This window comes from Felis catus, chromosome A1 (assembly GCF_018350175.1).
Source record: "Felis catus isolate Fca126 chromosome A1, F.catus_Fca126_mat1.0, whole genome shotgun sequence".
Taxonomy (NCBI): domain Eukaryota; kingdom Metazoa; phylum Chordata; class Mammalia; order Carnivora; family Felidae; genus Felis; species Felis catus.
This window is the reverse complement of record NC_058368.1, coordinates 307,809-335,287: the sequence shown is the minus strand read 5'-3', so window position 1 is coordinate 335,287 and position 27,479 is coordinate 307,809. Positions and strand designations below refer to the sequence as shown.

The 27,479-nt window shown below is 44.8% G+C and overlaps 1 protein-coding gene across 1 annotated transcript in view; it reads right to left on the bottom strand.

The window, feature by feature from the left end:
- Positions 1-9,962: 9,962 nt before the first annotated feature.
- The window catches only part of LOC102899369 (SCO-spondin), a 133,552-nt gene continuing 116,035 nt past the window's right edge, over positions 9,963-27,479 (bottom strand). Inside the window, exons 69-76 of the mRNA XM_045037028.1 lie at positions 25,596-25,756; positions 25,312-25,477; positions 23,077-23,192; positions 22,157-22,275; positions 18,654-18,783; positions 11,849-11,986; positions 10,429-10,485; positions 9,963-10,058 (exon numbers count right to left, since the gene is read on the bottom strand). Coding sequence (XP_044892963.1) covers positions 10,035-10,058; positions 10,429-10,485; positions 11,849-11,986; positions 18,654-18,783; positions 22,157-22,275; positions 23,077-23,192; positions 25,312-25,477; positions 25,596-25,756 — 911 coding nt within the window. The 3' untranslated portion in view covers positions 9,963-10,034. The remainder of the gene's footprint in view (positions 10,059-10,428; positions 10,486-11,848; positions 11,987-18,653; positions 18,784-22,156; positions 22,276-23,076; positions 23,193-25,311; positions 25,478-25,595; positions 25,757-27,479) is intronic.

The window sequence follows — 27,479 nt, the reverse complement described above, 5'->3', positions numbered from 1 at the left end:
CTGACAATAAAAGTCCCTCTGTGAAGACCCCTGTGGGAAGCCAGGGAGCAGCTTAGAGCATTGGGTCTTAAATAAGAGGCCGAGTCCCCTCCATCCCCTTTCCTGTCCCCATGCCTCCTACACAGGGAATCTGGAAAGCCTGATTTTCTGAAACACTTAACGCTTTTGAAGATGTCAGGAACTTATAGCATGACTTATAGATGTCAGGAACAGTATGCTTGTCACATTTAATAAAAATCAAACATCACTTTTTGTGTTGTTTTTTTGGGTGCAATGGGAATAGCGAGGTAGAGTCCCCAGGTAGGACCTCTTCTGTCTCACGTGGGCTGTGGTTAACGTTGTAAGGTGTCCTAAAGAGAGGAGTAGGACTACACTACGACCCAGCAATTGCACTACTAGGTATTTATCCAAGGGATACAGGTGTGCTATTTTGAAGAGACACATGCACCCCAATGTTTATAGCAGCACTATCAACAATAGTCAAAGTATGGAAAGAGCCCAAATGTCCATCGATGGATGAATGGATAAAGAAGATGTGGTATATATATACACAATGGGGTATTACTCGGCAATCAAAAAGAATTAAATCTTGCCATTTGCAACTACGTGGATGGAACTGGAGGGTATTATGCTAAGTGAAATTAGTCAGTCAGAGAAAGACAAATATATGACTTCACTCATATGAGGACTTTAAGAGACAAAACAGATGAACATAAGGGAAGGGAAACAAAAATAATATAAAAACAGGGAGGGGGCAAAATATAAGAGACTAATAAATATGGAGAACAAACAGGGTTACTGGAGGGGTTGTGGGAGGGGGGATGGGCTAAACGGGTAAGGGGCACTAAGGAATCTACTCCTGAAATCATTGTTGCACTATATGTTAACTAATTTGGATGTAAATTTAAAAAAATAATAAAATTAAAATATATATATGTATATAAAAGGCAAAGTAAATCCTGAGAAGAGGCAGTAGGACTTGGACAGAGAGATTGGATTCCTTGGGGAGTAATCCATCCCAGGATCTTGAGAAAAGACAGTTTCATCCAGGACAGCTTACTTTGGTACTTTTGGGAGTGAGAGAGGCTTCCCTCTCAACACCCTCTAGAGCTAGCAATCCCTGCACTCCAAAGCTCAGGCCTGAAAGTGGAATCCCTCAATATCAACTGCCACTTTGGTAAGGAGTATCAAGAAGAGAACTTTAAAGTCACTGAAAAAAAAATTATTGAAACATGAAGTGTCCCAAGCCTCAACTGGGAACCACAAAACTTGGAAAGTTCCTGTGATTCAAAGGAATCCAAGAAAGGGGAACACAGTAAATCTCTGTCATCTTGTCTAATTCTAAAGCCCAGGCATTACATTTATGAATGAAACTTTTGCTACTTCTCTAGTACTAGGGATACCACTATCAGCTGCTTTACTTTAGACTTCTCCCTTTTTCATACAGGACTGTTAACTCTTTAAGAATATACTCACTAGGCCCCATTCACTGGCCTTTAGGCCATTATAATATTTGATTAGGTGATTTTAAGCTACTGGAAGAAGAAAGTCCTGTGGGATTCAAAGTGCCAAAAAAAAAAAAAAAAAAAAAAAAAGCTAAAAAAGGGTGTTCTGGCCATTTTGGTCTCAAATTGCCTTGTACAGTAATGGGAACAAATTTATCACAGGAAAGGATCAGGCCACTGGGGGTGCACTGAACCCTGCATACTCCCAAAATAACAAGATTTAAATGGCAAACAGATCAGATAGGTCAGGCCTGCAGTTGGTTGAGAGACCTCCAAGAGAATGCAGAAAGCTACCACAAAGTGAGCAGGGCCAAAATAATGTTTGGTACAGGGGACACATTTGGAAGCATCTGCTCCATAATGATCCCCTTCTGACTCTTCTCTGATTTAAAAATATATAATCCTAGCTTATATTGCATGACATGACCCTAGCCTCCTGGCAAGAGCTAGTTTCTTTAGGTATAAGCAACTGATTCAAGCCGGGTCTATCAGTGCTCAGTTTTCTGTGACTTGGAGATTGGAGCTAAGAGAACCAGACATTACCTTTCCATGTGACGGAACTGTAACATATGAACTCAGGAGACAAAGGAGCTAGCTATTGCCCACTGTGTACTTTAATCTGCTAAGAGAGAAGAAATAAGCAGGTATGAACAAGGAAGCAAATATGAGACACATAAAGAAAACCAGCTTGTGTTTCCAACAACTCCCCATTTGCAAAACCCAGTTCATTCCCAAGATCCAGTGACATTTCTGTTGCACTTAAACTAGCTCCCGATGGATCCTGTCCTTTGCAACCAAAGAATAGAAATGAATAAATAAAAATGCCTAATTGGGTAGATGCTGCTCAGTTCCTGGTAAATGTCACCATGCAACAGTATAGGCCCAGTGATGCCATACATTTGAAGTTTTTCATGAAAGCTACATACCTATATTTAACATGAAATCTTCTACCTTTCATATACTGGTAATGAAATCAAATTTTGGAAAAACATGGTCCAAGATAAAGTATAAAAAAAAAAAAAAAAGAGGAGAAAGAAACTTGGATTCTGTGTTACCTATGTTATCTTGGCCTGAAGTACATGACAATAATAATGAAATACTATTTTAATAGTGAACACTTCTGAGTACTTGCTATGTGTCAAAGCTCTTCTAAAGACTTTGTGTATGTTTACTGTAGGGGACAAGGACAGTCCACCAAAATGTGCCACTTCGGCATATTGATTATTTTAAATAAAATTTCTTAAGAGACAGCCTGTGCAGGAAGTACACTCAGACCCTCCTCTGCCCCCCTTAAAGCTGGAACTAAATCTCCATGTGAAAGGTGCCCTCTGTGTACCAGGAGATAAGGAGACATCCTTATCACCATAGATAGGAAATTTAGAACCAAGAAGGCTATATAAACAACTCTCCTTACTTTTTACTAATTTATTTCTTCAGCCTAAATTCTGTTTAGAACTCCTTCCTACTTAAGACTCCTGAAGTTGCTTTCTTTGTCCTGTCAATTCCTCATAGATATATTGTCTCTTTGTCTGAAAAGTATCAAAACTGCCTGCCTTGGTTATTTTTTTAGCTCTCAGTTCCATTATTGGGTCTCTGTGCTCTTGTTATAAAACCTTTTTTCTCCTATTGATCTGTCTTATGCAAATGTAATTCTTAGTCTAGCTAGAAGAAGCTTGGCCCAAGGAAAATTTCTTCTTCCCCTTCACAATTCATTTAACCCTCAAAACAACAGGAAGGTAGTTATTATCCTTAATTGAGAGAACAAGAAATGGAATGACAGAAGCTACTTCGTACTGAATGTTTACTACGTGTGGATCTTCGAGCGCTAAGAAAATAACTTGAAATATTTAATGTAATCCTGATGTGACCTAGTGATTTATGTGTTATTATCCCTTTATAGATGGGGAAACTGAAACTTGGAGAGGTCTGTAAGCCTCTGTAAGGCTCTGAGAAACTGTAAGAGCCAAGGGCAGGTGTCCCCAAGACAGGCCACTGCAGCATGAAGATTATTTTGAGTTAAAAGCAGTCAAAAGCCAGCAGTTTCAGGAAAGGCTGTTTAGCTCCCCCTCTACTGCCTAAAAGAATTTTTGGGCGCCTGGGTGGCTCAGTTGGTTAAGCGTCTGACTTCGGTTCAGGTCATCATCTCGTGGTCCGTGAGTTCGAGCCCCGCCTCGGGCTCTGTGCTGACAGCTCGGAGCCTGGAGCCTGTTTCAGATTCTTTGTCTCCCTCTCTCTCTGACCCTCCCCAGTTCATGCTCTGTCTCCCTTTGTCTCAAAAATAAATAAGCATTAAGAAAAAAAATTAAAAAGAATTTAGAGGACTTGCTCCAGTAAGAGAGCTGTCACCATAGAAAACAACACCGTTATACGACCTAGGTGTAGTAGGCAGGGAGAAATGGAACAAGGCCTGTTTGATCAAAGTCCTCTCTATGTCCTATTGTTTCTGGATGGGCCAGACTCTTGTTGACTCTTTATCATCTTCCTGTGAATTGCATTTCTTCCTTTGAATTCCTTATCTCCTTCTTCTTAGTTGAGGATGACACACACATCTCATTTTGTCTGACCGTCTTTGGAATTTCCATTTCTGTGTAGATTCCCTGTATGCATGAAATTAAATTTGATTTTCTTCTGTAAATCTGTATCGTGTGAATTTGGTTCTTACTCCAGCTAGAAAGATCTTTAAGGGCAGAAGAAATTCTTCCTCCTTGACAACATCCAAAGAGAACAGCTCGTGTATGTGGAGTTGGAGGTTCGAGGTGAGGCCTGTGTCTTGCTGAGGGTTCTCCAAACCTGGACACTTAATCATGAATGGGTGGCAGACACTCGCAAGCCTCTATGCAAATCCTGGGAGGAGTTGAATGTCACCTAAACCCAGCTCCTCCTGACTCTCTCCCTGGCTATGTGGCCCCAAGTTTCATATTAGGAGAAGGATCCTTTAGTTTCTACAGTTGGCAAGGAAAAATTTTCCTCTGCTTGTCCACTGGTCTAAGAATTAAATTGACAGGAGACAGATAAACAGGAGAAAATTAGATTTAATAACGTATGTCCAGGGAATTCACATAGACATGCGATTCCAAAGACAGTCAGGCAAAATCAGGTATATATGTCATCCTGAACTAAGGAAAAGGGTAGGGGCCCTGAGACTTCAAAGGGAAGGAAAGCAACTCACAGAAAGATGAAAAAGAGTAAGTTTGGTAAACAAATGTTTGGTGGGCCATCCAGAAACAATAGGACCTGGAGAGGACTTTGATACCCCAGGCCTTTCTAGGCTCCTCCTGTCTACCACGCCTGGCTCATAGTATAATCCAGTTTGCTATGGTGACAAGTTCTCTACCTGGAGCAGGTCCTCCATCTAAATTCTTTCAGATGGTTAGGGGGAAGGTGAAAGTTTCTTCCTGAGTCTTTTGGGACTTGACTGTTTTCAGCTTGAAATAATCTGCAGCAAAAGTGGCACATTCTGGTGTGACTCAGCCTTGGCCCCTACACCACAATCTCAGAACCTGCTCGGAGTGAAAAAGATTAACAAGCTTGCCATCTATAGAATGCCAGCCACACATCAAAAGCTTAATGCATAGTATTTCTAATTCCTGCAGCAACCTGCGTAGCAAGTGCTGCCATCACCCTTGTTTTTCTGCCAGGGAACCTGAAGTACTGAGTTTAAGTAGCTTGCTCATTGTTGCTTTACCAGGAGGTGGCAGAACTGGCCATGAGCAGGGCACCATCCCAGGCTGCAGCACTTTGCTGAAGAAGAGGGATCTACAGTTCTCAGTCTCTGTGGGGAGTTTTCATTTGGTCCCAGCTTTAGCTGTCTTGACATGCAGGTGCCTCACTCACTTGTGCATGGCCCATGTTGGAGCACAATTGTCTTGTGCAACACAGGCCCTTCGAGCTTCTCTCTACTGTAGCAGGTCTTCTCCCTTAGAATAAAGTCACCTGCGGGAGCTGCCGGAGTTGACTACCCCTCCTCCTGAGTTGAGAGTGCTTTGCAGTGATTAAGAAGGTGGTGGAGAGCATGTTCTTGCATCTGTTCTCTGCCCTTACTGATGCACTAGCAGTGCTTGGGAAAGTGGGGGCAGCCTGGGAGGCTGGACTGTCCTTGGCGTGTCAGTGCTAAGCATTATTGCTGTCAACAACATTGGAAGGAAAGAATGCAGGGCGGGATGGGGCAGGGCAATGACCTGAGGCTCTACTGAGTTGTGGGGGCCGTCCCTCTCCTGTGGTAGGGACAGACCAGGCTGGTAGTACCGTCCAACACGGAAATGCTGAGGTGTTTTCCCCAGATGCTGCCCACGCCAGGGAAATGACAGGCCTTGTTTAATAAAGATGGCTGAGGCCCAGGGCTTCCCCGCCAAGGGGCAGGGTGGGTTACTCTGCCGGAGCTGGGCCCCAGAGCCTCAGGGCTCGGAAGTGACCCACAGGCACACAGAGGCTCTCTTTCAGTAGGGGAATCTTACTGCCAAAAAAATCTTATGAGGCAGTATACGAAGTAGGAAAAAAAAGAAGGGCCACCTTTTAGTAGTATAAGTTATTTTATAGATTCAAATTGAATAAATTAACTAATTGTAAATTGGTCAATGAAATCAACGAGGCTCTTTGTTTTGGGGGGGGGTGAGTATTCCTCTCCTTTATTTATTTTTTGTTTCTAAAGTCTGTTTTTTTAAATTTTCTATGTATTTTATTTTTTTGTTATTTAGTGAAATTTCTTTCTTTTTCTTTTTAAATTTAAATCCAAGTTAGCTAACATATAGTGTAATAATGGTTTCAGTAGTAGAATTTAGTGATTCATCACTTACATAGAACACCCAGTGCTCCTCCCAAGTGCCCTCCCTAATACCCATCACCCATTTAGCCCACCCCACACCCCAAATCCCTCCAGCAGCCCTTAGTTTATTCTCTGTATTTAAGAGTCTCTTATGGTTTGCCAACAATGAGTCTTTTCTGACAAATGCAGGCATTATAATGGGAGACATGTATGGCTTTTGCTGACATATATGCAAGCCAGTGTCTCACTTATCTATGTTATTCTATGACATATTATTGAGAAAATCTGGATTCATACAGATCAGCTGTTACAAATTCCAAAAATTAAAAAATGTCTTGGTTTGCAATTTCAAGATATTTTAAAATTAAGAGGACAGATTTATTTTTGTAGTCCACATGAAAACACACTAACATGGCAGTTGAGACTTTGGTGGTTTCCAATGATTTGTATGTTGATGGTTGTATCTTTGAATGTATTTTCTTAATTTTTTGTTTTAGAATAGTTAAATTATACTTAAACTAAAAGACCCATATGATTCTGAGGAGCTTGCATTAGATGTCACTGGCCCAGGCAAGTCAAAGATGTCCTTCATTTTGGACTCTGTGGGTATGTGCTTGGTTGTTCATTCCTAACTGCCTGTAGATTTCGGAACCTTCACTGGTGACCCCATGGTTAGGCAGCACTGTAACCTGGTGGTTAGAACATGGGTTTTGTTGTCAGATAGACCAGGGTCTGAATATGAACACTGCCACTTAGTAGTTCGTATAGGTCACTGTTTCTCTGCCCCCCATTTCCTCATCTGTAGAACGGAAGTGGTGTCACCTAAGCAATATGATTCCTGTGAGGATGAAATGAGATTATGTATTTAAAGCTCTTCACCCAGGCGTTGGCATTTAGAAAGTACTTTTGAAGGGATGTGGGGACGACTACTTTGGGTGCGGCTGCCAAGGGCTGAGCGCTGTGCAGGCTGCTGAGTGCTGTGTGGACTCCAGGACATCGGTGTCCTTTGGAGGCTCTCCTGTACGCAGCTCCCCATGTCACCCGAGCTCCAGGCTCATATGTACAGCTTATAGTGGATTTGTGTGTCTAGTAGCAGCTCAAACTCAGGAACAAACAGAATTTAGGAACTTGTCCCTCCTAATGCTGTGTGCCCCCAGATCATATTACTCTCCTGGTTAATGACCTTAAAATAGTATCAACTTTCCTTACCAGGGCCTATGACCTTGGACTCAAAATGAGGTCCACGGACCAGGTGTTTCTCCTGGAGCTTGTTAGAAATGTAGACACTCTGCCCCCCTAGAATCAGAAGCTGCTTTTTAACAAGATTCCTGGCAATTTTCCTGCATGTGCAGTTTGAGATGCACTGAACCCACCTCATGCTGACTTCCTCAAGGGTTGTGCTTCTCTCCTGGCAGCACTATGAAAGCCTGGACCCAGTCTCTCTCCAGCTGGATCCCCTTCTGTGAATAAAGGGTAACTAAATGTTTGGCTATTCAGATGGTTGATTTGGCATCCACAAGAGGTGGCTCTGGGCTCAGATCTGGGTAGATAGGCTTCCCACTCCAGTGAATGAACCCTCATGTTGACTTTTTCCAGGCTGATCATACAGACCCATGGGCAGGAACCCTCCCATAGACACATGGCTCACATCTCAGTTTTGAGCCTTGGTCCACCCTGAACCATGTATCCATCAATGAATACTGTCAGACAGACATACATTTGGGCTGTGTTTTGGTGTTTGATGGTGGCAGAAAAGGGATTTTTAGATGCCTCAGGGTCAGCAATATCAATCCCAGAGGCCACATTGGGAAGCAGTTTGAATACATGGATAGCTGCCTGGAGGCCCAGGAGGCAGTGGAAATACAGTATCATTGATGTTTTTACTTTTTTAATCTGAAGTGAGGAGTGACCTTCCTTCTAGCCCAGGGACTTACTGCTACTAAAAGGGACAGCAGTCACTCACCTCTGTAGAGAATGGGATGAATATTTTGGAACCAGCCAGAAAAGCAGAAACCAGCTGGCAGTCAGCAAAGCACCTCCTCTCATCCCATGCTCTAGTGAGGACTTAATAGGGGACTTTGGCTCTTGGGGCAGCTTGTCTCTCCCCGGTGGCCTGGAGCTCTGAACAGTAGGATCTCACAGACAAAAGAAACTTGGAGACTTACATCCTTTATGACAATGGCAGCTCTTGGTGAGGGGATAGTCACCTGAAAAAGCTCCCTCCTGAAGAGTTTGAGGCACAATAGTGCATGGCCACCTTGACAGACCCAGTGAACAGTAGAGGAAGGTCTGCTTCTCCAGGTCCTGTGTGAACATCTGCTTGGGACCCCTGGGTTCCCTGCCTGGAACACAGGTCCATGGAGAGGCAGACCCTGAACACATTTGATCAAGTTGACAAGATATTGGAGTCCAGGTATGTCTCCACATAGCTGCTGTGAGGGCTAAGGAACTCAACGCAACACTGGCTGTCAGAAATGGCTAGACACAGTTCTACGGTCTGGCCTGGCAGCCTCAGCCACAGCATGGCTATGGGCCAAAGAGCACTAGCTGAGGATAGGGAGGGGAGCCCCAGGAGTCAGGAATTCCTGGGGCTTAGGACATTCTTTCCACTTCTACTTCCCCCTGTGATTTCCTCTTCCTAAATGGATTCTGTCCTGATTCCATTTGGTCAATACCTTGCATGTTCTTCTCTCTCATGTCTCTCTTTACCAGCCACCTAACCAGGCAGAAATGCTCTCCCTTTTCCAGGTCCCTTACCCACCATCCATGTTTAACACCACTGAACTCTTGGTTCAAGTCCTAGCCCCTCCTTGAACCTATCCCAAGGGCTCCAGTCCTGGACCTCCACTTCTTTGCCTCTGAGTGCCTCCCTCTGTCCTAGTGGTGTTCAGTTTCCCTTATGCTCGTGTGGCCCTGACATGACCATGTGACTTCAGGGTCAGTGGCTTTGTCTGTATAGTCAGTTACACTCATGAAGCATTCCTGGCTCACCTGGTACCCAGTACGTGCAAAGCAGTGTGTGAGTGGTGTTTGTACGTGTACGTGTGTGTGTGTGTGTGTGTGTGTGACATACTTTGCCTTTAAGGAACTTAAAATCTAGGAGGGAGGATAAATCATGGCACAAATGACTCAAGTGGGAATATGACAAATGGTAGAGACAAGACAACATGAGGATTCAAAGGAGAGAAAGATTGGGAAGGGGGTTTGGGAAGAGCTGCATTGAGTCAGCGACCTCTGAGGCAGGTCTTGGAGGGTGCAGAGAGCTTCACCTAGAGTGAGCAGATGGAAGTAGGAGGGACCTTCTGGAAAGAGAGCTGCTTGTGCAAAGGCACAGAGGGCAGAAAGCATAGGCTGTCCTGGGGAAGCACAGTTCTCTCTGGACCTGAGGCCCTCTATGTGGCACAGGAGGCTGGGGATGGCCAGCATATCCTTGCCTGTCTCTACGTGCTCCAGGAGGTCACCAGAACCAGGCAGGGAATGTGGCCCACTGGGGATCCCCATGAGGAGTTGGCAGTGATGGAGGATCAGCGTGGAAGGTCTGTGCTGTGGCTGCACGTAGGGTCTCATGGTCCCCACCCCAAGTGCTTCTCACCCTTGAAGCCAGGTGCCCCAGTGAAGCTGTTGGGGGCATTCAGCCTGGACCACAGCACCCAGTGGCCAGTGCCCTGAAAAGAGAGTGAGGACAGACTCAGTGATGGGAACACATGTCAATTTTCTTGACTTGTATGACTTTATTTTCCCTCACTCCAAAGGATAGCAGACAGAAATCAGCACAAGCCAAGGTCCAGGCTCTGAAAGAAATTTGGGTGTTGCCCAAAAGAAGCATGTCATAAAACTGAGCACATGTTCCAGGCCCCGTTGGTCCCTGAGACACCCACTCCTTCCTACCAGGAGTGAATGGATTAACCCAGTTGTGTTCTCCGTGGAGAAGGCACTCCTACAGATGGCCACTGCAGCATCCTGTGTGACTCAGCATCTCCCCAGGCTGGGCCTGCTCCCTCCTGTATACACGCTGCCATCTGCCACCTGGAGGAGCAGGGACAGCTCCCACTCCAGGTCTTCAATCCTCTGAGCCAGGTGGGCTCTTCTCACTCCCAGCATCAGGGCCTCCTCTCTATTCAGGGCCCAGGTCCCCAGATTCTCTCCATCTGGGTCACCTACCTCTGGTGGGTAGGGTCTGTCTTCTTGCCACACATAAGGGAAGATGCTGGGAACCTCCTGAAAAGGACACAAACAGGAAAAGGAAATGTGGCCCCTGAGAGTTCTAAGTTCACTCTTTCCTGTATCCACCACATGATCTTGGCATGACTCTCGTCCCTCTGACGGTCTCTAGGCATTAGCACCCATCCAAATACTTGGGAAGATGCCAACAACTTACCTCCAGGGACTGACTTCACAATTAACTAACAAAGACATAGTGTTCCCTGAGTTTATGTTGCTACATTAAGGCACAACAACTAATTATATCATTACACAATCATCATGGTTAATAATTTGGAATAATTATTGAATAATTAAATATTGCTGTATTTTATAGCCCCTCAGCTCATCCTGTTTTTTCCTTCCTTAATACTAGAGATATTTATATAATGTCTTTTCAAGCTTGAAGTTACCATGTTACTTTATCCTCACCAAATCATTTGAGCCCCTTAATGCAGTCAGTGATAGGTCCCTATGCATGGTCCTTCCACAGTGGAACTGATGTCACAGCTTCCTATCTGAAGTAGAGGGTGGCTGCTTAGAGACCCCACAGGTTAGTGTGACTTTTTTTTTTGGAAAATCTCAGAGAAGGCCCTCCTGGGCCCTCACTCCCAGAGACCTTTCTGGTTGTGAAGAGGGGATTCCCCAGAGACACAGGTATTCTGGCACAGATGCCCACTCTGGGAAACCTGGTGAGAGGAGGTATCTCTGCCTGCTTCTCCACCACCCAGGGCATTGCCTGTGTTTAACAATTCAGCAAGGCAGGGATTAGGGTGAGATGAAGGAGGCATTGGCTTGGTGCAAAAGTTAAGAGTATGCCAAAAAACTCAGGTCAAATGAAATGATATTTTAATACAGTATTAAAAATCTCCAAGTAGCAAACTAAGGCCCACAAACTGGCTGTCTGCTTTGGTGAATAGAGTTGTATTGAGCTCAGTGCAGATATAACTCAATTATTCCCTTTTGTCTCTTGTCTTTGTCCCCTCCAACCTTTCCTATGTTGATACCTCCAGAGACTCAAATTAGGATGGGGGAGCAATCTAGATGACAGATGAATATCATGGAAAAGTCCTTGTTCCAGAACCATGTACTACTAGTTAGCTACATCTAAACAGCTATTTTTATTGCTCCCTTTTCATACTCTTCCTCAGTCTTTCCGAGCCATCAATTTACTTAGAGACCTGCAAGCCCAAGCTGATTGAGAGGTCCTCCCTGTCTCTAGAAGTATGTGCTAAACCAAACAGGCAAAACCAAACTTTGGTTGGTGGACTTTCTGGTCCCAACCCTTTCTATGGGGTCCTGTGACTCTGTGGACCCCACACGTGAGACCCAGCTATCTATGGACATCTCAGGAGCTGAGGTGGTAGTCTGCTGGGCTTACCACAAATGTATTGCCTTCACTTGGGGGAAGTTGACCTGGTTTGTCCTTTTCCTTCTGAAGTTCTAGGGCTTGAGCAGTGAGCTGGAAGAACTCCTCATTCAGTTCATCCAAAGTGTTTTCCACCTGCCATATCTTCCTCTAGAAACAAGAGACACATGGTCTTCATTACTTTCACTTTTATTCTAATTTCATTGCAAATCAATTGAGCTCCTGTTCCATGACAGGCAATGGGATTAGCACCAGACATACAGAGTTGAAGTCAGATCTGCTCTCAAAGAGCTCAAAGGTAAAGGCAAGTAAACTCAGGTGTACAATCCAGTATAATAAAGGCTATGGTCGGGGGGGGGGGGCACAGGAGCAAAAAGCAGGATGCCTAATCCAGGTAGGTATGACCAGGGAGAACTTTGCTAAAGAGGGCACATTTCAGCTAAATGTTATCAATTAACAGGAATTAGCTGGGTAGACAATGGAAGAAGGGCATGCTAGGCAAAGGGAATAGCATGTATGAAAACAGAGAGAGAACAGGGAACATTCATCCATCAGTCAGTCCATCCATCTGACCATCCACTCATAAGTAAAGAAAACTTTATGGATCATTCAGTATGTATCAAGCCAATGATTAGTCCTATAATTCCGTTAGTGAACTTCCATGGGGTTTACAGTCTATCAAGAATGGTGGAACCTAAAAAAAAGAATTATGAGTGATGAGTATTACCTGTGGGTTGCTGTGGGAAGGTTGCTACGGGAAGTAGTAAAAGTTAAGTTTGGTGGTAGCATGGAATTTGTTTGGAAAAGTGGAAGGAGATGATGCTGGAGAAATGGAGGTAATGTGGGAGCTAGAGACAGTAGTACACAATGGGCCCTGTGTGCTAGTCTCAGCTATGATGGCAGAGACTTTCTTAATAGAATTCAATTTGTTGGAAGTGTCAGCCCTGCTGAAAAACAGTTTATTTCAGCCTCTCCTGTGATTACCATATGACCACATTTTGGTCAATGAGATGTTAAAGAAAATTGTTGAAAGAATGAATTGTGGAAAATGTCTTCAAAAGGAGAATTGACTTTAGGGTGCCTGGGTGGTTCAGTCAGTAAGCATCAGACTCTTGATTTCAGGTCTGTCATAATCTCATGATTCCTGGGATCAAGGCCCACATTGGGCTCTGTGCTGACAGCACAGAGCCTTCTTGGGATTCTCTCTCTCCCTCTGTCTCTGCCCCTCCTCTGCTCATGCTCTCCCTCCCCATCCCCCAAATAAATAAATTAATAAACTTAAAAAAACAAAATAATAAAAACAAAAAGAGATCTGACTTGGTCAGCCTGTTATCTTCCCCTTTTACCTACCTGCATGTAGCATGTGGGTATTTTTCCTTAAATATTAAGGTGTTAACTACTACTTTGGGGAGGTGTTGAGGTCATGAGGCAATTTATGGTGGGAACTGGTCCCCGGTTGCCTGAGTAAAGTCTGGACTCAGGAAGTGGCTCTCTATTCTCTGAATTTAAATTAAAAACCTGCATCTTACCTGAGCGCATGTCCCATTGCTGAGCAGGCTTGTTGCTCAAGGTTGAGGTTGGAACAGGTTTGATGTGAAGAAATTGGAACCATAAGGCTAAGCACACTATTAGGATGCCAGATGAGAGAGAAAGAGAGCGAGAGTGAGAGCCAGAGTGAGAGAGAGAGAGATTAGGAAGCTAACCTCCCAAGAGAACTGGAAGAAACAAACCCCATAGTATGTAAGTGGAGATAATCACAGTTGCCCCACAGGGAGGCCTGCACAGAGGAAAATTCCCCTGAAGATGACTTGTCGGTGAAAAGGTAGGTAATCCAATGGCACAAGAAACAGCTGACCTGATAAAAATACCCCCAAGAAACTGGACATAACAGTGAGATGTGAGCATGACTGTCATATAAGCATGTGAAGGAAGACAAAATAAAGAATAGAATCCATAAAGCAAGCACAGGAACATTTTAGAGAAAAGTAAATCTAGAAATGAAAACATATGAAGAGAATGACAATGTGATTGATAGCTTACATGTAGACCCAGTTGTAGTGAGTTTGTAGAAACTTGTGAGGAAATCACCTGGAAGTCAGATTGGGATACGTAAATGAGAGGAAAATAGCAAACATAAAGGAGAAATGAAGAAATACAGAGGTAGAAATTTCAAATGTTGCCTAGCAAAATCCATTAATAGATGGTGTTTTTTGCCTATACATCTTTACAAGTGTCTGTATTGTGTGTTCATTTTGCCATCTTATTGGACACCAAAATGCCTTCCTGAACTGTCAGTTCCTTGAGCAGAGGTTTGGGTTTGTCATGTCTGTGGATCCCCAGCTCCCTCACACTCAGCCTGTCTCCTGTAAATGCTGGTTGAAAAAGATGGGGATCTCCTTCCCTTGCCTCATTTATGTTTCTGAATCAGGTCAGGCAGGATGATACAGAAGAAAAAGCACAAGTTTCTGATGTGGACAGAATGGGATTTGAAACTCTCTTGAACAAATTTACCTTCTTCTCTGAGGTTCAGTTTCCACAGCTGAAGAATCAGTAGGTCTGTCTCAGAAGGCTGCTGTGAGGTTCACATTGGTGTGTGAAAGTGACCAGCACAGGCCTGGCTCACAGGAAGACCGCAACAAATAACACTCTGTCTGCCCCTCTTGGGCACTGATGTGACTCCTTGTGTATTTGGCAGAGAGAAAATTAATCATGGCTTAGTGCATGGGGATGAAGGGTAAAATCATTACTATCCATTTTGGATACCAATGGTTTCCCATGTCATATAGTTCCATTGTGTCATGGACTGTCACAATATCTGCTATTTCACTTTATGAATAAGGAAAGGAAAAAAATGTCCTTCAGTAGAAAGAATTTCCCAGTCTGTCCCCACCCTGGGTTGTATGAGGAAAGAGTTCCAGTGAAATCTATAGGATTTGCTATGCCTCTATACTGGTGTCACTTGTTTTAAGTGACTGAGCAGAAACTGGAGTTTCTGAGAATACTCTATGTACAAAACACTATGTTTCATAGGCTTCTTTCCCACTTCCATTCCCGTTACTACCAGATCAGCCCTAGTATCTTTTGATTAAAAAGAAATGAAAAATATATTTGCAAATGACATATTGGATAAAGGGTTAGTATCCAAAATCTATAAGAATTTATTAAACTCAACACCCCAAAAACAAATAATTCAGTGAAGAAATGGGCAGAAGACATGAATAGACACTTTTCCAAAGAGGACATTCAGATGGCAAACAGACACATGAAAAGATGCTCAACATAACTCATCATCAGGAAAATACAAATCAAAACCACACTGAGATACCACCTCACACCTGCCAGAATGGCTAAAATTAACAATTCAGGAAACAACCGATGTTGGCAAGGATGTGGAAAAAGGGGAATACTTTTGTACCATTGGTAGGAATAAAAACTGGTGAAGCCACTCTGGAAAACAGTATGGAGTTTCCTCAAAAAGTTAAAAATAGACCTACGCTATAACCCAGCAATTGCACTAGTAGGTATTTGCCCAAAGGATGCAAAAATACAGATTCGAAGGGGCACATGTACCCCAGTGTTTATAGTAGCACTATCAACAATAGCCAAATTATGGAAAGATCTTGAATGTCCATTTACTGATGAATGGATAAAGAAGATGTAGCATATCTATCTATATCTATATCTATCTATCTATATCATCTATATATCTATACAATAGAATATCACTCAGCAATCAAAAAGAATGAAATCTTGCCATTTACAACAATGTGGATGGAACTAGAGTATATTATGCCAAGTGAAATAAGTCCATCAGAGAAAGACAAATATATGATTTCACTCAAATGTGGAATTACAAAACACAACAGATGAACATAGGGGAGGGGAAGGAAAAATAAGATAAAAGCAGAGAGGGAAGCAAACCAAAAGAGACTCTTAAATACAGAGAACAAACCAAGGGTTGCTGGAAGGGAGTTTTGTAGGGGGTTGGGCTAAATGAGTGATGGGCATTAAGGAGGGCATTTTTTGGAACAAGCACTGGGTGTTATATGTAAGTGATGAATCATTGAGTTCTCCTAAAACTAATATTAATGCACTATATGTTAACTAACTTGAATTTAAATAGTAAAAAAGGAAATAAAAGACAAAAATATGCCAGAACAAAAAAATCTCCCAACTTCTGTTTTTCTCATTGTAAAAGGTATCCCTGGTTCAGTGTAGAATATTAGTAAATATAACATTTAAATATATAAACAGGGGCACCTGGGTGGCTCATTCTGTTCAGAGTCCAACTTCGGCTCAGGTCATGATCTCATGGTTCATGGGTTCATGCCCTGTGTAGGGCTCTGTGCTGACAGCTTGAAGCTGGGAGCCTGCTTTGGATTCTGTGTCTCCCCCTCTCTGTGCCCCTCCCCAACTTGTGTTCTGTCTCTCTCTCTCTCAGAAATAAACAAACATTAAACGAATTTAAATAATATAAACAAGTACATTAATATCATGATAACCCACTGAGGTGGACTGCATCAAAGGCTCTACTTCTTCCCACCCTTTGGGCCTGGGCCCATTGCCATGCTCTTCTGCAGTGCCTCCCACAGTGGGTGGGCTTTTTTCTCACAGCTTGAAGCTGAGCTCCACCGTCTGACTTCCTTTGGCCATTAAGATAGGCAGAAGTCACCTGATGCTAGTTTTGAGCCTGGGACTCAAGAGGCCTTTTGCGATTCTGCCAACACCTTAAGAAGGACATGTCCAGACTAGCCTGCTGGCTCTGGGAGGAGGAGGAGAGACTTTGGATGCACAGTTGCTCCCAGAGTCTCAAGCAAGCCCAGTCTGGAGCTGGAACTCAGGTGAAATGCAGACACCTTGTCAAGACCCAGAACTGAGGGGTGGCCCAGACCAGATCAGCTGAGTCCCCAGACATCCATTGCTGGGAATTTGTGTTGTTGGTCCTGCAGCAAGAGCTGACTGATACTCAGTAATCATTCTTACATTTCAGGCCTTCACATTTCAGTTTCTCTCTCTCTCTCTCTCTCTCTCTCTCTCTCTCTTCCCCCAAGATAGTTTTACTCCTGCTTTTATGGCTCTCTGTTTCTCATGTGTCTTTTTAACAACATATATACCCACATATGAAATCATGTTATATGTGCAATTCTCTATCTTCATCTTTTACCTTAATAACATTGAAAATTCTCTATAACCTTATTTTTTATAAAGACATTTTTTATGACAGAGCTCTACCAGAGCTCTATAACCCTGATATAAAAAATTTCAATGTCCTTGTTTCCTCATATTTGCCTGTATCTAAAAATTTTTCCCCTTAGAGAGATTCTTAGGATTGGAGATATTGAGTCAAATGGAATGAATATTTTAGAGACTTTTGACACAAATTGATGGATTGTTTTCCAGGAAGGTTTTAACTTTTTATCCTCAACCAGCTGGATGTGGGAGTGACTATCTCCTTCATTCTCACAAATAATTAATACTTTAGTTAAATGTTTTAGGTAGATAAAAAAGGGCATCTAGTTTAACTACTATTTCTCTGATTCTTTGAACATTTTTCATATAATTTTATATGTCTGTATTTCCTTTCTCTTAGGGTCATTTACACATTTTTTCCTCATAGAGCAAAAGTATCTGTTGATAGTAAATTTTTACCTAGACTCCTGTTTTATATTATTATGTGATCATAACTATTATTACTTTCATTTGGGATTTTTTACCATTGTTTTGAAGATTCTTTTAAACCTTCACAGGATCCTACCTCTTGCCCTTGTGAATATTATAGATGCAGGGGCCTGGGACAGCACCCCTCCCCTGCCAAGACAGGCCATGTTGGCATGCAGATTATGCCAAGTTTAAAATAGTCAAGGCTCTGGGGCGCCTCGGTGGCACAGTTGGTTAAGCGTCCGACTTCAACCAGGTCACAATCTCGCGGTCCGTGAGTTCAAGCCCTGCATCAGGCTCTGGGCTGATGGCTCAGAGCCTGGAGCCTGTTTCCGATTCTGTGTCTCCCTCTCTCTCTGCCCCTCCCCCGTTCATGCTCTCTCTCTGTCCCAAAAATAAAAATAAAAACGCTGAAAAAATAAATAAATAAAATAGTCAAGGCTCAAAGGACTTGACCTTCTTCCACAACCACCTAAAATAATTTAGATAGAGGACCTGCTCCAGGAAGAGTGATGTCACCATAGAAAACTACATTGTAATATGAGCCAGGTGTGGTAGACAAGGAGGAATGGTGCAAGGCCTGTTTAATCAAAGTCCTCTCTATGTCCTATTGTTTCTGGATGACCCAGTAAACATTTATTGACTAAACATTTACTCTTTTTCATCTTCCTGTGAATTGAATTTCTTACCTTCTTCTTAGTTCAGGACATACCTCATTTTGTCTGACTGACTTTAGAATCTGAGGTCTGTGTGGATTCCCCATACATACAAAATCAAATTTGATTTTTTCCTGTTAATCTGTCTCATGTCAATTTAATTTTTAGTCCAGCTAGAAGAGTCTTGAAAGACAGAGAAAAATGGTTTCCTCCCCTACATGGACAATCAGTGAACACTTAATGAGTGATTTTCTTGGCCAGTATTCTTTAATCCTAATTTCTTTTTCCACAAAGTATCACTTCTACTCATATTTTCTCCACCCCTGTATTTGATTTCTGGGCCCCAGAATCATATACAGTGTGTAGGTAACAAGCAGGGTTGAAAGATGGGACAACTGGACAGCTCAGAATCCTTGGAGGTGACAATGAGAGGTTGGAGGAGATGGTGGCCCATAGCACTCCCCGAGGTGAAGAGGACCTTGGTCACAGAGCCAGGATCCTACCTGCATCTCAGGAAAGGCTCCATGCCTGTGTCCAGCCCCGATGATCCACAACCTAGAGCCTGGGCTCTCGGTGCCTCCTCCTTTGGCAGCACACTGGGGAAGCTGTCCAGGTCCCAGGTCCTGCTGAGAGCTGGGAAAAGGGAATGAGAGACACCCCTTTAGGCCTCTGCTGCCCAATAGTACATCTTCCCAACCAGAAAAAAGAAGACATTGGCCACTCTTAACTCCTCCCTGAGGAGTCTGGGATTAGAGAAGAATGAGATTATTCATGTGACAGAGAAACTGACAGATGCATAGATTCCCTGAAGCTGCACCCACATAGCTGTCCCTGCCTCAGCAGGTGAGTGACTTCTCAGTGACAGGTACAGAATATGTCACTGAGAAATGTGCCAACTTGGCATATTGATTATTTTGAGCTGAAGGCAATTGAGAAGAAACAGATATAAGGAAAGATCTCTGCCCTTACCCTATTTTACTAAAAGCAGGACATACATTTTAAAGATGCCCTCCTCCCTCTTTCTCTAGGAAGGGCAGGAGTTAATCACCAAGGTAACTCTAGATGTTTATCAGCCTGGAATTGGCACCACAGGAATTTACACAAAAACCTTGCTAAAACTAGCCCTTATCCACCACTGGTTCTTCCATATATTTACCTTCTGACAATTTGACACCCAAGAAACTCAAAGACCATTTATTTTGTCTTGTAGCCTCTCTAAAAATTTACTGTTATTTTATTAAGATGCTGTGTAAGCCCAAGTTCTCAACACCCTTCCTTCCTTTACTCTTCACTGAGTGCTTTCATGTGTATGTGCCATGTGCATGTTAATGCTCATCTTTTGTTAGTCTAATTTACTGGGCCCTAGCCAAGAACCTACGATGGGTAGAAGAAAGGAATTTTTTTCTTTCCCTATATCAGGCTGGTTGTGCCCTGTGAGAGCTGTGTCTGTTAGAGCCTCCCTAACTGGTGTTCCATCTGTGGCTCAGTAACTGCTTTGTGCCCTCACCCTTCAGGCCTGGGACAGGGAGATGTTGGCCCAGTTCTGTTTGCTCTAGGGAACTGTGTTAGCCTTTGTGGTAACATGTATCTGCCCACACCTTTATATGTCCTCCTTTATTACATTTCTCTCAAATTTTCTATCTAGAAGGTGCTTGTTTCCTGTTGGGATCCTGGTCAGTACACTGCTATACTCTTCAGACTCCCTTTGGGAAACTCAATTTTCAATCTCAGTTTCTGTCCCTTGATATGAGAGGGGTGGACTATCTTCAGTGAGCCTTTAGGCCTCTGGGACTGGTTGCAGTTCATGAGCCATATCTGAGCTTTCTCACCACCATGTTTTTGTCAACACTGTTCTCCTCCAGGAACACCCTTCCTCAATGCCTCTGCCAGTTAGGACCCTACCCTTATTTTAAAGCCTATTTCAAAGAATACTACCATCACAAAAACCTTTCCTGATCCTTGCAGATGTCTTTAAACCTCTATAGCCTTTTATTATAATCACTTGCTCTTCCTGACTCCTTCAGTTCTGTATCAAAGACAGCAATAAACATCTGTTGAGTGAAATTATCCTCAGGTTGTAGGTCATGACACTGGCTGGAAAGCCTGGGTGGCTCAGTCAGTTAAGCATCCAACTCTTGATCTCAGCTCAGGTCTTAATCTCAGGGTTGTGAGTTCAGGCTCCATGTTGGGCTCTGTCCTGGATGTGAAGACTTCTTAAATAAATAAATAAATAAATAGGCACTACTTTCAGGGAAGAGCCCAGTCTAGCTAGGTCCTGGATTATAAATGTTGGGGAGGAAGAATTTCCTCTGCCCTTCAAGGTCCTTCTAGCTGGACTAAATCAAATTGACATGAGACAGAGTAACAGGAGAAAATCAAATTTAGTTTCACATGTACAGGGAATCCACACAGACATGAGATTCCAAACACAGGGAAAATGAGGTGTATGTGTCATCCTAAACTAAGGAGAAGGGGTAGGGGTCTGGGACTTCAAAGGGAAAGAAAGCAATTCACAGGGAGAATGAGAATAAATGTTTGGTAAACAGATGGTTGCTGGGCCCACAGAAACAATGAGACATAGAAGGTTTTGATCAAACAGGCCTTGCTAGGTTCCTCCCTGTCCACCATACCTCATTCATATTACAATACTATGTACTACATGTACGTATTACATGTAGTTATCTATGGTGACAGCTATTTTCCTGGAGCAGGTCCTCTACCTAAATTCTTTTAGGCAGTAGAGGGGGAGAAAAAGAGTTTTTCCTGAGTTTGCTGGATTTTGATTGCTTCTAACTCAAAATGATTTTCATGCCAGAGTGGCCTATCTTGGGCCAGGGTCAGCCCTTGGTCCCTACACTAACTTGCCTTTGTGTGATCCTTCTTTCTGGAGTCCCTGATCCTCTAGGAACCCAGGCCCCATGACTTTAGCAGGAGAGTCAAGATTCCTCTCCCCTTGCCTGCAAGAGACTTCATTTATGTAAGTTTTCTAGGCAACCTAAATAAGGAAATCAATGGAAGAGAAGTTTCTGGGAGGAAAGACTGTCGTAGCTTTGGTGGAAGAATTAACGGGGAGGTTAGTGCAGGGTGGGCTCTGAGACTCAGATCCCTTGCACTGATATCCCAGCTCTATCATAAAGCTTGGCCTTTCTGAAACCTGGTTCTCTCATCTTTAAAATGGAGCTAGGGTTTCCTGGATTAAGTGACTGACTCTTGATTTTGGCTCAGGTCCTGATTTCATAGTTGGTGAGTTTGAGCCTGGTATTGGGTTCTGCACTGGTAGTGTGGAACATGCTTGGGATCCTCTCTCCTTCTCTCTCTGCCCCTCCCCCACCTCTCTCTCTCTCTCCTTTCTCTCTCTCTCTATCAAAATAAACCTAAAAAAATAAAGGTAAAATGGAGCTAGCAATAGTATCTACTTCACAGGGTTATTGCGAGGATTAACTTAGCAGATAAAGTGCTTACCTTAGCACCAGGATACACAAAGCATTCAATATGACTACTACCACTTATGATAATTAAAAGGGGATGAAGGGAGGAACAGAGCATAAATCTGAATGCACGGAGAGAAATCAAGTCTACACAAGCAAATAAATCCATCTTAGCCTCTTGGTCAACTTGGAGGAAGAACACAAGCCCACATGGCTACACCCCAGAAGAGATGATATATCAGAAGAAGGAGCATTGGAAGGAGGTGGGGTGGGGTTATAAAGTCTAGGGTCAGCCAGAGTGAATGTGACCTCATCCCCATGGGTGGGAACAAACCCAGTAAATGACATGAGTTCTGATGAGTTAAATCAGTGACCTCTTGGTAAACCAAAGTAGCTGGGACAATAGGGGAAATTACTATGGGCAGAGCATCCTGAATCCTTCAGCTGGATTTGAGTGGGTTAAGCTTTAAATGAGGTGTTGGTTATGGAAGATAAGATTCTCAGTACTAGATGCTAAGGGCCACACCCAAAGAATATAGCTGCTGTGTGTAAGCTTTGGTGCTGATGCCTGTCCCCACCTTGTACTTTGGTTCTCCTCATCCAGTGGTGGAGGCTGTGGCTGCAGGGACATGTTACTTGCCAGTTGAGGGTTTTGTTGGTAGGTACGAAGAGGCTGTTCACCAACCTGAACAGAGGCCTTGGAAGAACAGATAATCCTGTAGCTTTCCTTCAGTTCTGGGCTCAGTAAAGAACAGTAATGGACAAGGGCATCATTGCTGAACCAATATGGACACCTGCACTGATCTGAACTTGGGATTCTGTTTCTTGGTGTGGCCAGGCCACTGACTGCCTAGTGCTCTTGGGGGCCCCAAGTGTCTGCTCAGTAGCAGATAAGACCTGATATGTATCATGGTCTCTCTTTTCTACATCCCTACAGGTGCCTTGGGAACACATGTTGCTGTGATGGATTCTGCCCTATTGCACTGGGGTGTGCCAGCCAGAGACTCCTGAACAGAGGCCCTTTGAGTCTTTCTTCCATTTGACATGCTGCTCTCAGTGTAGGATGCATGAATCGTGCTTCCCTTTTGAGCTCTGTGTAAGAGGCCAGATCAACAAGGGACTGGGGAGATTGTCCCTGACACACATCTTGGTGGAGATAAATAGCTGAAGACAGGGGTTAACCTAGGAGCACAGGCAGCACACTCTGCTTTTCTAGCAGAGTGCAGAGCCACCTGAAGAGTGTGAGGCCTAAGCACATATGTGCGTGTGGTGTCTGCGCATGTGTGTGTGTGCGCGAGTGTGTAAGTATGAATGTGCGCATGTGTGATGTGTGCATGCATGTTTGTGTATGTGAACGGTGTTTTGTGTGTGTGTGAATGTGCACGTGTGTGTGTGTTTGTGTGCACGCGTGTATGCCAAATGAGTCTCCACGAGGTCAGGGTGACACTGAAGCTGTCTGAATACGCAGGTGCACTCTAGTGCCCTGGGGAGCTTTCACCTTTCTGTTGGCCCCAGCTGGTTGCCTGTGTGCGTGAGAAAGTGCTGATGCCAGTGCCACAATCACTCTGTCAAGTTCCAGCTGAAAGCCCAGGGGTGTGACACTGGGGGTGCGGCCTGGGGAAGGAGAACACAGAGAGTAGCCTGAGACACAATCATCTCGTCTGACCACAGACTCCCCACCTCACACTTCCTTGATTTTTCTCAGTTCTGAAGCCTTTGATGGGAGCCTCTTGCCTTTTTATTCCTTCCACCTTTCATCCCAGAGCCTGCCTGCATCTCTCTCCTTCCTTCAGGCAATCTCTCCAATGTGCTAACTATATGCAGATTGAACCTTGAAAGACACATTGTGGTTTTTTATGTGTGAGTAGTTAAATTTTTATACATAATCTCTTCCCTTCTTATACATCTTTTTTTTCTTTTTTTTTTTTTTTGGGTTTTCTAGCTTTATTGAGATATCATTAACATAACACTGTGTAAGTTTAAGATGTACCATGTGTTGATTTTATATTCAGAAATGTTCAAAGGTATACCTATCTTTTATCACCATATCTACGCTGTTACTTCTGACTGCTTGAACACTTCTAAGTACTGTGTTTTGCTTGTGCATCCCCGGGGCACTCAGGACACCCACTGCCAAGCCCCATGCTGTGTTGGGGCTCACAGCCAGCAGTCTCCAAGAACTTCACTCTGACTTGCTGAAATAGCCACCCACAGGGAGCCTGATGGGCTACAGGGTATTTAATTGCTTTCTTCTTTTTAATTTGCTAAACTTTCATCACATAATTTTTTAGAAAAAAAGTGTTCCTTATCAAGAAATAATGGAAGCCTCTGCCTCCAGTTAGCAATAGCTAACTCTTGCATTCAGCTCCTATCAGTGCCTGTGGAGAGGATCTTTGGGACATGGAGTTTTTACAGCTTAGTCCCAGGCAAATTTCAGATTTTGTCTTTCTCCTTCTCATGATCAGTTGGCCAGATATCCCAGCCCAGAAGTTTAAGAAGAGGGAATGGTTTCAGAGAAGGTCAAGGAAAGCTCTTAATAACATTCTCCATCCCCAGGGTCTCATAGACCACACATGCAGCAAGCACACCAGGGAGGGGTGCTAGTGTCTGACCTGCTCCCCAACTCCTCTCCCCTAGGGCCATTGAGGGCAGATGGCCCTCTTATTCTAGGGCTGCCATCATGGAAAAAGTAAACAAGTGATATAGCCTTGCAGAAAGCAGCCTGGTAGCCCCCTTCTTACCTAGACTGGCATCCACTGGGCACTCACAGGGAGGGAGAGGAGCCAGGAGCAAAGGGGGAAACAGCACTGACCACTTCTAACATAGAGCCAGGGTCACCCACTGTGGCAGCCAGAGCTGTGTTTTAGTCAGTAGCCCAAACATAGAGACATCAGGGCCATTCAGGGGTAGCTTAGAGACCACACGCCCAGAGCTGTCATCTGCTAGACCCACCCAGGATGATGCTCAGTTTTGGGCTCTCAGATTTCTGAGTGTGGTTCTAAGTCAGAGCAGGTAGTGAGGCCCATGGATGTCCCTCCACACCCCGTTCCTGTCCTGTCACAAGCCCTGTCTGGGGACTCAGAGTCCGGGTGGGAACTGAACACATGCTTCTTTGCAGTGAAGCTCAACACCCAGGTCCTAAAGGAAGAAGGCTTTACAAGAGTTTAGACTCTTGTGAGTGGCAGGAGTATTTCAGAGTATGGGCTGTCATGGAAGGGGCTTCCACGGGGTCCACAGAAGAGCAAATGAATACTCACCCACAGACCTGTGAGGCTGCTGAGATTTGGGCTCAAGTGGACTTTAGCTTCCCATTGCTTACTTTTTTGTACTGATGGAACTTTTGTGGGCAGTATGTGTTACTTATGCCCTTTAGAAAAATAGAACTAAAGGTATAAACTAGGGAGACTCTCAAAAGCCTTAGGGCCCTTGTTACCCTGATATCCTACACAAGGCCAGCCCTAAAACACAGTGGTGGATGTGGCCGACAGGAAAGCTGGGCAGACATCACTCTGCCATGTGTTATATGAGTCTCCTTCTCCTCTGGCAAATCACACCGCTCCCTGGGCCCAGGACCATCTTCTGTGGTCAGAAGATGCTGTCCAGGTATGGCACAGGGGTGCTGAACGTCAAGTGAGATGACAAATGTGAAATGCACACTTAGGTGCTATACAGAGTTAATATTATGACTTTCCATCTGCCATCATTGTCCCATCCCTGGGCACTTGCCTCTCACCTAGAGGATGCTGCCAGGGCTCCCTAGGTAGACTTGCAGTGTGGTGGCCCCATGATTCCACACTCTGCTCAGTGTCTGTCCTGGTGGCAGCTGTGGCCTCCATCTCTGGGTCTCCACCCTTGTCCAGAGCTTGCCACTCAGTTGTGCTGAGGTGTTGGAGAAAGTCCTGGAAGAACCAGGGCTGTGTCAGTCTTTAGCAATTTCCAGAAGTGGGTGAGTGGGGCCCCTGTTCTCTGGGGTGGTAGGGATGAGGGTAGCTTGGCTGTTGGGGAGTTGTGGCAGACCTTGAGCCCCTGGAGCTGCTGGCTGGCACCCCTATAGAAGGCCAGTGCCTCGCTCCTGTGTTTGCTCAGCTGGGCGGCCACGTGTAGGCTCTGGTCCTCGAGCTTGTCATAGAGAGTGCGGACACTGAAGTCCTCCAGGGTCTTCAAGGGGAGTGGTTCTCCTGCAGGAAGGAGGCTTAGAGTGAGGCTGTGCGATGGAGCCGGAGGTGGGAGCGTCCAGAGTGGCTGTACAGCTTCCCTCCTTCCTTCCGGCACCGACAAGTGAGAACAGAGGAAGCCTGCATGGGGGAGGGTTAGTTCTGGGAGGAAAGGCAAGCAAGGAGGCAGGAGACCTTCCCATGCAGGAGGTGGCAGTGGCTGTGCAGAGAACTTCAGTGTGAGTGTGACAGAGAGGGGGTCCTGCAGGCTCTGTCCGTCTGGCTTGGCGTCACACCAGAGTTGGGTGGTGGGCACTGCCTCCCTGTTTTGTTGACGGTGGGTCTCACTGGCCTTGACAAGCCAGCAGCTCCTTGAGGAGGCTGTTTGCTGGGTCGCCCAGGCCACATCTGGCTAAGTAACCTTTGTCCCTTTCCTCCACTTGAACTCATCTCACTGTCCCATGTCTCCTTAACAACCTTGTGCTCCCCTTTGACAGCTCTTGCCCCACCTGTCCCCACTGCTCTGTGGACTCCTGTTTAGCCCCAGGTGTCCCACAGTACCCGGCAGACAGCAGAGGGTCACTAAGTACTCATCTAGCTGAGGTGTGAAGTGTGGTGTAGGCTTCTGGCTGGAGTGTGACCCGAGCTGAGCCCAGGGGAGTAAACCAGACAGCTCCACTGAGGTTGCTGGGCCCCATCGTAGTTCTCTCACACCCTGCAGGAATGTCCCCTTGCCAAGGGTCTTAAGCCCCTTGACCTCCTTCTCCCTCAAGCCCACTCTGCTCTGCTAAGGCACATGTGAGCGAAGCAGGCCCCTTTCTGACAGTCTTTCCCCCATGGAGTTGGGTTTTGAAGGAAGAAGGAAGAAGGAAGAAGAAGGAAGAAGGAAGAAGGAACGGAGGTGGCCATGCTGGCCTGGGGCTTGCTCAGAGAGTGGCCTGCAGGAGTGGAATGTGAAGCTGAGTGAGTATCCACTACCAGGCCATACACTGCTCTTTCCCAGGCCTGGTGGGTGTGTGAGGGGAGAAAGGTAGCCCCATTCATGCTGGCAGAGTGACGTGGGAGTTCTTGTTCTGGGGAACAAATGTAAGCCCGGCCTCTACATGGCCAACTTTGCCTTCCTTTCCTCTCTGCAGCCTGGGTAGGTCTGTCCCTTGAGTTACCAGCCACTCAGGTTGGAAGGCAGTGGGAAGGCAGCTTTCCAGACCTCTTACACCATCAAACTTCTTCTCTCTGTGCACCCATCACACCCCCCACTATGTAGGGGCACTTCACCCTCCCCTAGAGGCCAGTCCTCTTACCAAAAAAGCCTTGTGCCAACACCCCCTCCTGTGGGAGATCTCAGCAATGAGCCCCCCACCCTCAGCCCTGAGCCTGAATTGAGACGTCCTTTGAGGGTTAAAATCCTGGTTTTTATCCCTGACTCTGTGTACCCTTCCCTGTGTCCACATTATACACACTTTTCACAGCCCACCCTGCTGATCATCCCTGAGGGGTGATCCGAGGTGGGGAGGGTAGATTTGTCCTGCACTCAGTCAGTTCCCTATGCCTGCATCAGGGAGGTACTGTCCTCACTGTCCAGATCTATCACTAGGAAAGAGATAACCAGCCTCTGAGCCCTAGGCAGAGTCATAGTCAGGACTGCACAGAGCTAGGCCTGCCTTGGACAGTGTGTGTGTATGTGTGTGTGTGTGTGTGTGTGTGCAATGTGTATATGTGTGGATGCTTGTGGATGTGTGGATGTGTG